Source organism: Eumetopias jubatus, unplaced genomic scaffold (assembly GCF_037043125.1).
Source record: "Eumetopias jubatus isolate StellerSeaLion01/CBP00866 unplaced genomic scaffold, mEumJub1_p1.0 scaffold_16, whole genome shotgun sequence".
Taxonomy (NCBI): Eukaryota; Metazoa; Chordata; class Mammalia; order Carnivora; family Otariidae; genus Eumetopias; species Eumetopias jubatus.
This window is the reverse complement of record NW_028274822.1, coordinates 85,799,421-85,815,927: the sequence shown is the minus strand read 5'-3', so window position 1 is coordinate 85,815,927 and position 16,507 is coordinate 85,799,421. Positions and strand designations below refer to the sequence as shown.

At 36.9% G+C, this 16,507-nt stretch overlaps 1 protein-coding gene across 2 annotated transcripts in view; it reads left to right on the top strand.

The window, feature by feature from the left end:
* The window catches only part of IFT81 (intraflagellar transport 81), a 78,286-nt gene that overhangs the window by 39,735 nt on the left and 22,044 nt on the right, over positions 1-16,507 (top strand). For both annotated transcript variants that reach the window (XM_028116411.2, XM_028116410.2), the window contains 3 exons: positions 4,846-4,995; positions 14,521-14,649; positions 16,117-16,206. In XM_028116411.2, coding sequence (XP_027972212.1) covers positions 4,846-4,995; positions 14,521-14,649; positions 16,117-16,206 — 369 coding nt within the window. The remainder of the gene's footprint in view (positions 1-4,845; positions 4,996-14,520; positions 14,650-16,116; positions 16,207-16,507) is intronic.

The window sequence follows — 16,507 nt, the reverse complement described above, 5'->3', positions numbered from 1 at the left end:
ACCCCTCTAAGAGGTAACCACCATCTCAAGTTAGGTATTTGGCGTATTCTGACTCTTATTTGCTGTTTGACCACACATTTGTGTCCCTGAACTATATTGTTTAGTTTTCCTAAGCAATACTAATGGAAGCATACTCTGTATATTCTATAAGTTGCTTGTTTTGCTGTACATTATTTCTTGAACTTAAAATTGTTTACTTTCACTGTATATATGTAGTTGAATATACAACAATTTGTTGTGGTTTGTTTTCCAGTTTTTTGCTATTGCAGTGTTTCTGTCAACATTCTTATGTATGTGACTATGAACAGAATTTCTCCAGAGCAGTGTTTAACTTTTTTCACAATGACACTTTAAAAAATTGATCATTGTTTAGCATACTGAGGTAAAAGGACAAGGCTGCATATAGCTGAGGGTGACTGCTTGGGAGTTCTTTATAATATCTTGCCCAGCTGCTGCAAAGTCTTAGTGGATTAATATCTTGGCATACACTTAATATTTGTGCCACATGAGCACACTGGAGCATACTGCATTTATGAAGCTCTGCTCTGGAGCAGTTCTATTCAAAGAGTTGTCTGAAGTCCTGTTTTAGCCCATAAACTGTTAGTTACTAATCCATGACCATATAAGTTGAACAGAAGCATTTAGAAACATTTATAGTAATGTGATGTTTCCTAAATATTTTTATTGTTTTATTTAAGTATCTACAAATGATTAGAAATTTTTAAAACTGCTCCATCACCGTAGGTAAGTTTGAGAAGCCCTACTATTTATTGGAGTGGAGTTGGTGGGGCATAGGCTGAACACAGTGTCAACTGAAGTAGATATGAAGTGTTTTCCAAACTGTTGTTCTAAATTATAAATCCTCCATTTCCTGTGGTATACAGGTATTCCACTTTTTCCATATCTTCACCAACACTTAGTATTGAAGGACTTCTTTTTGCTATTTGGGTGGATGTTAAAATAGTATCTTACTGTGGTTTTAGTTTGTATTACTGATTACTAATGAGGTTGAGCATCTTTTAATATGTTTATTGGTCATCTTGGATTTCTCTTCTGCGAAGTGACTATTCAAGTATCTTATCCATTTTTCTATTGGATTATTTGTCTTTCATTTATTGATTTATAGGTTTAATTTATATATGTTGGATACAAATCATTTGTTGGTTTAATGTGTTACCAATATGCTCTCCCAATTTGTGACTTATATTCCTAATCTTTTAATATATATTTTGATGAACAAAAATTCTTGATTTTAGCCAAGTTAAGTTTATTGATCATCTACTTTCAGTTTGTGCTTTTGCATCTTGTTTAATAAATCCTTTCCTATCTCAAAAGTATGGTGATATTTTCTTATATCCTAAAAGATGTTTATTTTATCTTTCACATTTAAGTCTGTAATCCAGTTGGAACTGATTTTTATATTTTATGAAGTAAGGGGTCCATTAATTGAAATTGTATTCTTTTCCCTCAAGTTTGCCACAGCAGCAGTCTACATACACACAATCCCTTTGAGAGCTTTAATAATTTTAAAAATACATAAAGGGTTCCTGAGACCAAAAAGTTTGAGAATCACTGTTACAGATCCACAGGAAAAATGAAAACTCCAATAAAAAAATGGGCCAAAGGCAAATCATTAAAAAAAATTCCCCTAGATGAATAATGAACATGACAAAAAAAGTTAATTTCCTTAATAAAGAAATGCAAATAAAAAGTAAAATACTATTTTAATTATCAAGTTGACAATTATTAAGGGCACTATAAATAGCCTTTGAAGGGCAGTTTGACAAAATATATCAAAACCTTATTTCCTTCTGACCATTTCTGGAAGTATGTCCTATAGCAATTGTTAAGAATGTTTCTGAAGTTTTAGCTTCAATATATTCATCATGGTTTTTTGTAACAATTTGAAAATTCAGAAATTATTTGAAATCCAAATGATAGTGAGAAGAAACTTCCAATGGATGAAAAACATTGATAATGTGTTTTCTGTCCTCTAATTCATCCAAGGTAGTAGATCCCTTAGACTGCTTTGATGGCCACCTATTGCTTAATTCTACATAACTATCATTAATCTGGCCCTGACTACCCTTCCCTTAGGTAGTTTGCCCTGTGAATGTCAAATAATAACCAATTAGCATAGAGCATATTGAGTAATTGGTGGGTTTGTTCTTCTACCAAAAATATTTATAGCTTTTAGCTTTTAAAAATAATTCTGGAGCACAGCATGATAAAGAAGAGAAAAATTGGCCTAGATAATACAGACGATAGCAGATGAACAGGGCTGATTTCATTTTGGGCACTTTGCCCAGGACACTTTTAATAGAACATATAGTTACTCTAGGGATTCTGAGTCTGTGGTTATGTCAGACTTACACATTTATTCTTTAAAAGGAAGAATTGCAAGTTATTGGACTCTGGGTACATTGGTATGACTTAAATTTTTAAACCATTCCTATAATCCAGCCATTGATAATTTGCTGTGTGTGGGCTGGATTCCTTACTATTAAAACTAACTTAATCATGGAGAGAAAAATATTTTGAACTTCCTTCTTCTAAAACACAGTGGGTACTTCATTTCTTTCAAAGTTTAAGTCAAGTTTTAAAAGATTTCTAAACTAGGAATTAGATGGTTATTTTTATGTGAAAAATTTTTAATCTCACTATTGTTGAGGACTTTATTTGTATACTGAAAAATCAGTCAATTTGGAAATTGATTGGATTTCCAAATAAGGAAAAAAATCACTTACATTTTAGAAATGCTGTGCTTCCTATTTTACTACCTCACAATTTAGAATTATTGCCCTTATGTTTAGCCTTAAAAATTAGGAGGGAAAATAGCAACATGGTAGTAGAACTTACATTGGAATAGTGGCTTCAAGTGAATTTTTCCTTTTTCTGTTTTCCAAAATTTCAGTAATATGTTAATTACTATTACTATTATTATTTAGAGGGGGGAGAGGCAGGGGGTAGTGAGAGAGATAATATTAAGCAGGCTCCACGCCTGGTGCAGAGCCTGTCATGGCGCACGATCTCATGACCCCAAGATCATAAGGTAAGTCAGAATCAGGAGTTGGGATGCTTAATCTGTGGAGACACCCAGACTCCCCTACAAGCTAATTCTTTGAGAATCTTAGCCTTTTTAATACCCAATCCTTTTAAAGGTTAACTTGAGAAGCGTTATAAATAATTTTATAAATAATAAAAGTAACGGGGCGCCTGGGTGGCTCAGTCGGTTAAACATCTGACTCTTGATTTTGGCTCAGGTCATGATTTTGGGGTCAGGAGATCAAGCCCCACGTCAGGCTCCATGCTCAGCACAGAGTCTGCTTGAGATTCTCTCTCCCTCTCCCTCCTTTTATCCTCCCTCTGCTCACGCTTCTGTCACTAAAATAAATTTTTAAAATCTTTAAAAAAATAAAATAAAAATTTCAAAAAAAAAAGAATTACCTTGTATTAGGTAAAATGGAAACTTGTTTTGAAGTGATGTGCTTAAATATAACAGGCCAAATTCTTACTTGGAAATTTTCTTTATAATGTAGTTAATAAAAGGATAGAGTAGGAAGAAAAATTATTTTATATAGTAAAAAAAATCTGAAAATTATTAGTATAATGGTACATATGAGGAAGGATTTTTTTTTTTTTTAAGTATTATGTTCTGTTTCAGAAATACCAGAAATTTCTCACATTTGCTTCTGGCATTTGCTTCTTATATCAAGCAATACTTTTAATGAGCCAGGATCTTTACACCTTCTGTTTCCTCTACCTGGAATGTTCTTCTTTGCCTCTTCCTCCTTCCTCCAACACACTCTTACTTCTTCAGTCTTGGCTTAAATGTAATTATTTTGAGAAGCTTGCCATAATCCACATCCCCTAAATCCCAAGACCCACTTTTCTTGCCTTCATCCCAACCCAGGCTAAACTCTTTTATTATTTTTTCTCAGGACCACTTTACTTCTTCATAATGCTCACCGTGGTTGTAAACCTCAGTTCAGTGTTTGTTTTTGCCATTATTTCCTTAAGCTTGGTGAGGGCAGGACTTCTGAGTATCTTGTTTAGAGTGTTATTCTCCATGTCTGGCATAGTGCCTAGTACATAGTAGTTAGTAAGTACTGTTTATCAAATGAATTACTTTAATTCCTATTCATTTCATTTGCTTTTCCAAACTATGGTTAATATTACTTAATAGTGGGGTCTTTCCATTAGAGTAGTTATAACTTTATATCATTAGTAGGTAAATAGCTGAATTAAGCAACTGTAAGCTTCCACTAAGTTGGAATATTCTTAGCTTTTTAAGGTTTGGGATGAGTTTCATCCCAATGTCTCAGATGCTTCTTAGTGTATATGGTCAGAGTACATTTCTTAAATGATAAATAGTAGCTGCAAGTGTTAACTATTCTGGTTGGCTATATTAATCTCAGTAGATGCACTGCTGCCATAATAGTACAATATGCAAGAGATATGATAAGATCTCAGCCAGAGTGGGTTTCCTACTTTTTCTTCTTCTTCTCCTCCTCCTCCTTCTTCTTCTTCTCCTCCTTCTTTTTTAACCTTTTTACTTTTATAGGGTTGAGTTTCTGGTTTTTTAAATCCTTATTTGTAAAGCCCAAAACAAATAGCTTTTATATAAGGATTTACAATATTTAGATGGGTCCAAAAACTAAAATCTACACAAAATATTTTAATTAAGCAGTCTTTCCAAGTTTTCTAATGAAACTAAGTAATTATTATATACTTGTGATACCCATGTTGGACAGGAGACAATAAAATTTTTCTAATACAATGAGGTTATATATGTTTAGCAATGACTTTTCTACTCATGAGGTTATATGCTGTATTCTTTTATAGTTCAAACGATATGTCAGTAAACTTCGAAGCAAGAGTACAGTTTTCAAAAAGAAGCATCAAATAATAGCTGAATTTAAAGCTGAATTCGGTCTCTTGCAGAGGACAGAAGAACTTCTTAAGCAACGTCATGAAAATATTCAACATCAACTGGTAATACAATATTATCTTGCTGTGCTAGAAATATAAATGCCAGGAGGTTTATGGGTTATAGCTGTATACTGAGGTCATTGTTTTTAGAAAACACCATAAAATTATTAATGTTTTCTGATTAATTACAGAGATATCATATAAACTTACTTATTTTTTACTTATTTTAAAGATTTTATTTATTTTATTTTAGAGAGAGAGAGTGCACATGTGTGTGAGCAGGGGTGGGGCAGAGGGAGAGGGAGAGACCCTCAAGCAGACTCTGTGCTGAGCACCGATCCTGATGTGGGGCTTGATCTCATGACCCTGAGATCTTGACCTGAGCCGAAACCAAGAGTCAGATGCTTAACAAACTGAGCCACCCAGGCGCACCCTGATTCATGTAGTTTTTAATGTAGCGGTAAACACTAACTTTTTCACGTGTGCTGACTTTGGGGTAATTAATACAAGTTGAATTCCAAGTAGGTTTTTCTTTGATTAGCTAGTTAATATGAGAAAAATTATCATACCAAGAGAATGACTATAAAATATTTATTTATCGTGGCCTGCTGGGCAGAAATTTCTAAGCAACTATTTCCGGAGCTCTGGAAAGAAATATCTAGGAAAGATACCATATGGAAGTTTGCCTGCAAGCTTATTCCTTATGTGTTTGTGCCTTAGTTGTCAGAAAAGAGTTAAGCCCAGAGTAGTCCCTCTAACAGCAAAATCTCTCATTATGGACACCAGTTCCTCAGAATTTTCTTGATTTGGATTTTTGTTCCTTTCACCCACGGGGAAATTATTTCATCAGGATGTTGGTTTACCAGCTAGCATTAATATGGTGGATGTGAATGAAGTTTCAACCAGTCATGGTTAGTTGGCAATATGAACTTTGTGTCTCATGCTGTTGAATATTGTTTGCATCTAGGGAACTTCAGATAGAAAATTTACTGTGCATAATGGTACTACTTTCAAAATTGATAAGTAGTGATTATGTTATTGTTCACTTCAAAAATATTTTCCAATTTCCATTATGATTTCTTTGATCTATGGATTATTGCTTAAAACTAAATGTTGCTTAAAACCAAACATTTTCTGGTTACCTTTCTGTTATTGACTTCTACCTTATTTCCATTGTGACCAGAGAACATTCTGTGTAATCTTAGTCCTTTGAAATTTGTTGACTATTACATTATGGTCCAGCAAATGGTCTCTTTTGGTAATTGTCCCCATACAGTTGAGAAGAATGTGTATTCTGCCATTCCTGGGGATGGTATTCTCTATATGTCAATTCAGTCAACTGTGTTAACCATGATTTCAAATCTTCCATATTCCTATTGAGATTTTTGTCTGCTTGTTCCATAGTTACTAAGAGAGGTGTGTTAAAATTTCTATGGTTATTGCTTTGTCTGCTTCTTTTTTTAGTTCCATCAGTTTTTTCTTTACATTTTTTCTTAAGTTGGGTTCCTTGGAGCAGAGCCTGAGAGGGAATACTTTGTACAAGTGATTTATTGAGGGAGGGAGTGCCTTCAGAAGAAGGGGAGTGAAGGGAAGCAGATAGGGCAGCAGAAAAGAGCCAAGCAAGGATGTAGTCCTGATTAGACAGCTTCATTTTGATTCTGTGAGGAACTTTGGAGCTCAGATTGCAGTGTGAAGTTGATTCCATCATGAGGCAAAGGGGCTGGCCTTTTTACTCCCATATCAGTCAGTCAGTGGCTGGTGGCAGGATATAACCTCCTAGCCCAATGGGAGGGCATTCTCTGGAGAAGGGGGCAACTGTGAACCTTTAGCAATCAACAACTGTCATGGCAGGTTGCAGATGATATCTGAGTGAGGCACCAACAACATCCATTACAATTCACCCCTTGTAATGCTGGGATCTACCTGTTTCTCATGTTAAATTTACTCCATTTAGGTATAGCTTCTACAGGATTCTGGTTGGTCATAATTTCTAGGAAAATTTGTAGGAGGAGGGTTAATAGGACAAATGAAAACTCTCATTGCTGCATTTGGTCCCAAGGGCATAGTAATACTCAACATCTTCTTCCTTTACCATTCTAGATTTCCCTCATGTTTGGCTAGCACCTTCACTGGTCTAAGTGACTTTCTTGGTGGGATGACCCAGTACCTCATCTTAAAAGGTGTGGGACTCTAGGAACTGTGACCTTAGCAGGCTGTGGTTGCTGTACTCATTTATTGTTAAAACCCGGCATAGGAGTACCAAGATATGCCCTAATGGATCACCTGAGTGCCAAATATATTCCTATCTGCCCTTATTATATAGCAGCATTTGTATAGCATAATGACAGTATAATATAGTATAATGTCAGTATAATAACTCTTTTCTTTGCCTGATGGTCTACAGGCATCAGAAGCCCAAGTGACAAGATGGTAGCCAGAGCATTAAGTTTAAAGGCCTTTTAATGTGCTTTCTGGTGAAAGCATGCCCACTCTGGAAACCAGAACATCTACACCTATAAAGCCTAAAGGTGTCCAGAAGGGAAACATAATTCCCTAAGTGGATAAGTGGGCATCCTAGTGAGTGGTGACACTCATACTTTTATTCCGTAGTTCCAAGACCCATGGATTCTTTCTGTGTGCAACACAGCACCAAATGGTGGGCATTGGTTTAAAATGTACACTCCATCCATCCTGAAGAATAGAACTCATCCTCACAGACCATCAACTCTAAGCTGTACCTTAGTTGTACCTTCACAAGGCCCTTCTACCAGTCTATCAGGGTAATAGCTTCCTGGATGGTGTGATATGTGGTACGGTGACTGAATCCAATGGTCATGTGTCCACCACCATATCTCCTTTGCCATAAAGTAGTCCCATGGTCTGAGTGATATTATACGGAATTCCATATCAGTAGACCAGATACTCCGAGCCTTTGGATAGTGATGCTGGTTGAAGCACTGTGGGCAAGAAAAGCAAATACTTACCCAGAATCTGGGTCAGTCCAGGTCAGGATGAAATGTTGCCCTTTTCAAGGCAGAAAGATGATTGGTTTCCTCAAGGTATGATTCCATATCTAGAGCTCAGGGTTGGTCTCTCTATTGTTGCCAGGTCAGACATTTGGCAGTGGGAGTAGCTAGATGGCCAATGGCAAGAGAGAGCCCATGCTATTTGGCCGTTGCTTAGCCTCCATCTTTGCCAGCATAACCATTCTGTTCATAAGCCCATTGTCCAAGCACTGGGTGGCCAATGACAGAGGGTACCTGACATCTACTGGCCAAATCATCCTTTCCACTTGGTTGTTTAGTGCTCTCTTCTGCTTTGGACATTCCTAGTGGTCATTAGCATATGATGAAAAGAGAAAAGATCTTCACACTTAGTGTGTTTCTCCCGTAGGTCTATCTGCATGCCTCTTCCCCAGACCTCCATGTCCCTAGTCTTCCGATCCTGGTGCCTAATTCTCCCAGGCTCCTGACCAACAAGCTAAGCTATCTGCCACTGACCAGAGGATATAACATAATCTAGGGCAGTCCAAGGTTCTCAAGTGAGTTCATGCAGGTATTCCATCCCGGACTCAGTAGTACCCTTTTTTAGAGCCCTGACTTTGTCATAGAATATATACAGCCTTCTCTGAAGTTTTGCCCTGCTAACAATTAAGTTGTGTGCCTGGTTTTCAGCTTCCTCTGCCCTTCAGCCATAGGAAATGAGGGTTTCTTTGAAGCCCCTAAGAAGGTTGTCTGACTTTATCACTTTGCTTTAAATTAATGATTAATATATTTGAGCCTGTCCTTTTATCTCTTCAACTATAAATGGAGCATAGCAACAGCCACCCCAATCCCACTGTCCCTTCCGTTATTATTTCTGCATACTTCCCAAATACCGGCAACATTGTCCTGGCTAGTGTGTCCCTGGGACAGTTCGGGAAGCAGCCACGAAGATGGGATTAGATGTACAAGAGATTTGCTGGAGGAAATATAGTGAAAGATAAAGGGAAGGGAGCAAGAGGAGGCAGAGAAAACCATTAGGCCCTAATGCAGGTCTAGCACCATAAAGGGAGAGAAAAGGAAGGAGGATTGTGTAGGAAGAGCCTCAGACTGCAGCACAGTTTTAGGAGAGTTTTGGTCAGGATGAGGGGGAGTTCCTGAGCCAGTCACCCACTAGAGGAGTACCCTGTCAGGCAGGAACAGGCCAGCACTAGTACTATTGCCATGCTCAGTCATACTAGGAGCAGCCTGGGGGAAGCATGGCCTTAGTAGGAACATGATGGTGGATCCAGAGGGGCAGCAGTTATGGCTGTCAGTCAAGTCCGTTTCAGCAGGCTCTCCCGAAGGAGATCTGAGCAGTCCATTCTCATGACCACTACAGTCACCTTCCACTTATACTCTGCCTCAGTTCACCCTAAGTCTTAGCAATTGCACTGCTATAACATGCATAGGACTAACAACATTCACTCTGCCACCAGTGATGGACCCTTCAGTTCCATTCATTCATTGAGTAATCCCACTCTAGAAGCCCATTTTTATAGTTTTGTCAGGTTCTCTAAAAGCAGAACCTGAAACAATTCTTCTTCTTCTTCACGTGATTAAGTCAGAGTGCTCTTAGGAGAAAGGAGGTGAAGGAACCAGAATTAAGTAGTGAGGAAAAGTGGATTCATTTGGAGTCCAGTTTCAGTCTGATCCCATGGGGAGCTCTAGAACACAAATTGCATCACAAAGTTAGTCTCATCTTTAGGTAAGAAAATTACCTTTTTGTACCCCACTGTCAGCCAGTCGTGTGCTGTGGACCCTTACTACCACCCAGGATGTGGTGTGATACAGTTCTTACTCAGCCAAGGGCACACTTTGAAGAAGGGGTAGCTGTAAGCCATTAATAGCCAATTCTCACAACAGCTAAGGGATAGGTACACTGGCCCACTAAGCAGAACAGGACAGAGCACCCACAATATCCACTGCAAATATCCTGAGATTATGTTATTAGTCCATACAAATCTAGTATCTTTACCTTCCCATTAAATTGGCCCTTTGATAATTAGGAAATATACTTTTTTTTATCTCATAATATCTTTTGCCTTAAAATATACTTATCTGTTATTAATACAGCCACACAAACTTTCTTCTAGTTAATGTTTAAAAAACATATATCTTTTGCATCCTTTCAACCTTTGTCCATCTTTATAATTATTGTATATATTTTATAAGAAATATATAGTTAGCTTTATAGGGGTGCCTGGGTGGCTCAGTCCATTGGGTGTCTGCCTTCATCATGGGTCATGGTCCCAGAGTCCTGGGATTGAGCCCCGCATCAGGCTCCCAGTTCGGGGGAGCCTGCTTCTTCCTCTCCCCACTGCTTATGTTCTCTCTCTCTCTCTCAAATAAATAATATCTTTTTTAAAAAATGAAATATATAGTTAGCTTTATGTTTTTATACAGTGTGGCAATCTTTGTCTTTTTTTTTCTTCCAAGATTTTATTTAAATTGTTAGTTAACATATAGTATAGTATTAGTTTCAGGGGTAGAATTTAGTGATTCATCACTTACATATTATAACACCCAGTGCTCATTACAAGTGCCCCCCCTTAATGCCCATCACCCATTTACCCCATTCCCTCACCCACCTCCCCTCTAGCAACCCTCAGTTTGTTCCCTATTGTTAAGAGTGTCTTATGGTTTGCCTCCCTCTCTGTTTTTATCTTATTTTATTTTTCCTTCCCTTCCCCTATGTTCATCTGTTTTGTTTCTTAAATTCCACATGTGAGTGAAATCATATGGTATTTGTCTTTCTCTGACTGATTTATTTTGCTTAGCATTATGCACTCTAGTTCTATCCGGCAATCTTTGTCTTTTCACTGAAGAATTTAATCTCTTTACATTTAATGTAATTACTGATTTTTCAGTTTTCTCTATGTTCCATCATTTCTTCATTCCTTTTTCTCCTCTGCTTATGCCAGAAACTATAACATGCACCTTTGACTGATTACAGTCTTTCTTATTTTACTATATCCTGGGCAATGAAAGAAACTTCTAACACTTTAGCTCCATTTACCTCTTTCTCATATTTTGTGCTATTGTGGATATATATTTTTAAGTTCTATATATAACTTGAAACCCACATGATATTATTGTATTTAATATTATTCTAGATTTATCTGTTTCATGGCTCTTTCCTTCTTACATCATTATTCTACTGGAATCTCGTTTTCAATATTTCATTTAGTGTAGGTCTGCTGGTGATAAATCCTCTCAATTTTTGTTTTTCTTAAAACATCTTTTTTTTTTTTTTGAGGACAGCTGTCCACTTTATTAGCCAGCAGCTGGCCTGTAGGGCTCCCTAGGGCCCACTCTTAAAACATCTTTATTGCACCTTCATTTTGAAGCACATTTTCACTGAATATAGAATTCTTGGGTGGCAGTTATTTTCTTTCAGCACTTATTTTAAAGATTGAATTCCTTTGGCTTCTGGCTTCAATTATTGCTTGTTGTTTTTTAAGGTAGTATGTTATTCTCTGGTTGCTAGGACTTTTTTTTTTCTGTGTTTGGTTTTTCAGCAATTTTGCTATGATTTTCCTAGGTTTTTCTTTATTTATCTGGCTTGGGGTCTGTGAAGCTTCTTAAATCTGTGGCCTTAATGTCTTTTGTCAGTTTCTGAAAAGTTCTCAGCCAGTATTTCTTTAAATATTATAATCTCATCCTCTTCTCTCCTTTCCTTGTGTTACAGTTAAAGTTACATGTATATTAGGCTGTTTCACTATTTACCATGTTTATTATGGTTTTGTGTTTTGCTTTTTTTTTTTTAATTTAGTTATTTATTTTTAGAGATAGAGCATGAGCAGGGGGAGAGGCAGAGGGAGAGAGAGAATCTTAAGCAGGCTTCATGCTCAGCCCATGGGGGGGCTCAATCCCAGAACCCTGAGGTCATGATCTGAGCCAAAATCAAGAGTCGGCTGCCTAATGGACTGAGATACCCAGGCACTCCATTTTGCCCCCCCACCATTTCCCATTATTTTTGCTCTCTCTGACTTAATCTGAATTTTTTCCTGCTGTGCCATCTTCTAATTCATTAATCTTTTGTGTTGAATCTGCTATGTAAACCATGTATTGAATTCTGAATATCACTTATTACCTTTCTCAGTTCTAGAATTGCCATTTGATTTTATTTTATAGGTTCCAGTTATCTGTAACATTCTCCAACTTTTCATTTATTGTCTTGAATATAATAATCACAGCTACTTTAAATGTCCTATCTGATAAATTCATCTGGGTGTCTTTCTATTATCTGTATTTTTTTCTTTTGATTTTCAGACATTTGTTCCTGTTACTTTGCTTACCTAGTACTTTTTTATTGAATGTCAGGCTCTGGAAACATTTCCTTCCTTAACAAGAACATTTGATTTTTTTTCCTCATAGATCATCTTGATCCAGTTTTGCTAAAGCTGATATTTTTCTCTTACTCCTAATATGCAGTCCTTATACCTGTGGCAGAAACTCTACTCCCAGGAAGTAGTCCTTACTTCTTGCACCTGGCTCTTACTCTTATGTTATGACTCCTTAGGAGTAGCCTCTCTGGGGTTTCAGCTGATAGTCTGGAACAACACACTTTGACTAGTCTTGAATTCCTACCTCTCTGTCCGTAGCACTATGAGATACTGAAGTCTTTGCCCAGTTTTTTAGTCACCCATCTAATGATTTCCACTTGGCTACTAGGAGTCTTACCTTCCCTGTGCACAGCTGAGGATTTGGTAATGCCCAGAGAGGAAACTGCATACAGAATTTTGGGCTAATACTCTATAGTTCCCTCTACTCCTTTCTAAGGAGTGTCAGTTTTATTGGCAGCCCCAAATTCCAACTCTTCTTCCATTCCCTCTCTCCTTTTCTTTCTTTCCTTTTGGTTCTTCCATCCTGTCTTGAACCCTCTCCAATCAGGTCACTGCACCAAAATTTCTCTTATCAAGATCACCAGTACCTCACACTGCTAAATCCAGTGAGCATTTCTTAGCCCTTTTCCTACTTGGCCTATTAGCAGTGCTTGACATAGTCGATCACTCCGTCTTCCTTTACTTATCTTCTAGTAAACCACACTCTCCTTGTTTTTCTCCCGTACTAGCACTCCTATTCCTACTCTGTGGCTGATTTCTTCTCATTTCTCCAAGGTCTAAAAATTGGAGTTCCTCAGGCTTAGCCCTTGGATCTCTTCTCTTCTTTCACTCCCTTGGTGATCTTATCCTGTCTCATGGCTTTAAAGACCTTCTCTATGCAGACAACTCCCAACTCTCTATCTCTAGCCTAGCTTTCTCCTCAAGTTCTGTCTTATACGTATAACATCTTGACCTCTTACTGGATATCTACTAGACATTTCAAATCTTTTAAATGTCCAAAACTAAATTTCTGAACTTCATTACTCCCTCAAACCTGGTCTTACCGAGTCTTTCCCATTTCAACAAATGGCAGCTCCATCCCCTCAGTTCTGCAGGCCAGAAACTTTAGTCATTCTTTCCTTACCCTTCATTTTCCCTCACACCCTATATCTAATCTGTCATAATATTTTGTTGGATCTACCTTTAAAATAGATACACAACCACTTCTCGTTACCTCTACTACCACCATCTGATTCATGCTACCATTATCTCTAACCTGAATTATTGGAGTAGCCTTCTAACTGGCTTCCTTTGCCCCTCTTCAGTTTGATCTCAGCACAGATGTTAAAGTGGCTATTTAAAAATTCCTTTGCTCTGAACCACCCAACAAGCCTCCCATCTCATTTAAAATAAGCCCAAGCTCTTTCATTGGCCTAAAAATAAAGTTACCGTATAATTTATCATCTAAAGTAGGACACTTTTGAAAATGCAAGGGACAATAGACTTTAACTGAGACTGTTCCAGCAAACCATCTGAGTCCTGTATGATCCCTCCCCCCCAACCTCATTCTCATTCCGTTTTCATCTCCACCAGTCTCTTAGCTATTTCTTGGGAAGGACATGTCTTTTTCACTTGCTGATCCTCTGGATATCTGTATGACTTGCTCTCTCACTTCATTTGGGCTTTGCTCAGATGTCATCATCTCAGAAAGACCTTCTCTAACCACCCTGTTATTTAAGATTCCAACCCCATTCTCACCTCACACTCTACGTGTTTTATTTGTCTATATATTGCTTGTTTACTCTCACTAGAAGTAAGCTCTGTGAGGGAAGGTTTTTCTTTTCCTGTTTTGTTCGCTGCTGGATATCTGGTGCTTAGAACTATACTCAGCACATTTAGGTATATAATAAATATTGGATGGGTGAGTGAATGCAAATATATTGATCACTTCAGAATTCATTCAGTCACTAAATATTCATTGAGTGCTAAAATTAGAAATACTGTGCACCCAAGGATACCAAAGTAAAATTTAGTGCAAGTTTATAACCTATAAAGATATGTAATTATTGTCAAATTATTATTTATTATTAAATAATTATTTATGATTCTAAGCTAATTTATTTTATTTATAACTTTATTGTTATATGTTAAATCTGTACACTTCTTATGGAATCATCGAGGTTTTAACACTCATTTTGTGGACCCCATTTTTGACACCTATTTTTATTCTTTGCTTTTAGCAAACTGTTGAAGAGAAAAAGGGTATATCTGGATATAGTTACACCCAGGAAGAGCTAGAAAGGGTATCTGCACTGAAGACTGAGGTTGATGAGATGAAAGGCCGAACACTTGACGACATGTCTGAAATGGTGATTACACTTGATTTGTTTTCTTTCTTTTCTTTTTTCCTAAGATTGATTGATTGATTGATTGATTTGTCAGAAAGAAAGAGAGCACAAGCAGGGGGAGCGGCAGGCAGAGCAGGCAGAAGGAGAAGTAGACTCTCTGCTGAGCAAGGAGCCCTGGGATCATGACCTGAGCCAAAGGCAGAAGCTTAACTGACTGAGCCACCAAGGCGTCCCACTTGATTTTTTTTCTTAAAGACTTTATTTATTTATTTGAGAGAGAGAGTAAGAGCGGGGTGGAGAGAAGCAGAGGGAGAGAGAGAAACAGGCTCCCCACTGATTAGGGAACCCTTTGCAGGGCTCGATCCCAGGACCCTGAGATCATGACCTGAACCAAAGGCAGATGCCTAATGACTGAGCCACCCAGGTGCCCTGATTTCACTTTTTTTTATAGTGTTTTTTTTTTAATTTTATAGCTAGAGGCAGATGTTTTTGTGTTTTGTTTTCAGTGAAACACTCAAATTTTCATTTCTGCACATTGTTTACTTTATATTCTTTCATCGTCTTTAGCAATCTCTTCTGAATGCTTCCATTCTAGTAAGTTGTTCAACTTGTCATAATTTATGCATTTTGTAGGGCTTTTTTTCCAAGGAAACATGATGGGTTTGTTAAATACCCTATAGAATTATGTATTGAAATGCCTGCCTTATCTTTATGGTTTTTGAAGTGTGTAAAAGTTACAGAACATTAAAGAAATATTTAAGATAAAAAATAAGTTTTCACAAATCATACCACCCTAACTAATAAAATTACTTCATTTTTGTGTGTGTCCTTAGTATCTTTCCTTATTTGGAGCTGCTGTTCAGCCTGAAGGCGCTGATGGCAGCTTCATCAGACATTCAAATGTTAAAATCTTTCCTTCCTTATTGGTAAATAGCTGCTGCCTCAGACTCTTAGAGTACCCACTTCCACCTATTTTTTTCCACATTGACCACTTGCCCAGAACCCTCTGGATCTCACTACAGTCTGACTCCTAAAAATCAGAAGACTTTGAGACCCCATTAGTCTCTATGGCTGGTGTCCATTTTGATTGGTCATTACTTATATCCTTTGGGTTATTATGTATTTTGAATATCACTTCATCATGTTATGTATATACTATATAATCCACATAATTACATATTTTTAATAATACAGCATGATTGTGGTTGTATACAGGCAACTTTCTAATTTGTTTTCATCATTCAATGTTAGATTACAAATATTTTCCCATATGGTTTGCAGTCTTAACAATTGACCTTTTGAATAGTTAAATGCTATTCCATCTTACTGAAACAACATTTACTAAATCATTTCCCCATTGTTTGGTTTTGAAGTAATTTACAGTTTTACTCTTTTATCTAACACTTTAATAAATATATTTAAGCATGTAGTATTTTTGTTCTTTTGAATTCTTTTTTTTAGATCTCATGTATTTTGTTTAAATGACAGGTAAAAAAGCTGAATTCACTGGTATCTGAAAAGAAGTCAGCTCTAGCCCCAGTTATAAAAGAACTACGACAGTTGCGTCAGAAATGTCAAGTAAGTGAATTTGATTTGTGACACTTTTAGCATCCTATCTTGTTCAGATGTACTAGTTAGAATCCTGAATATTTTACTTGGGTAATTTATAGAAAGCAAATTATTACTGTTATTTTGATATGATTCCACAAAATAGGGTAATATGTGACCTATGAAGTTTTTTGTTTAATTTATGCTCTTTGTTTTGTCAAATTATCGGGGGAAAGAGAGAAAGAGAAGAAGGAGTTTAAGATGAAATCACAAGTGCAGCTAGATTAGATTTTTGCTTTAAATCTGATATATGTCAGAGCTATAAATATGA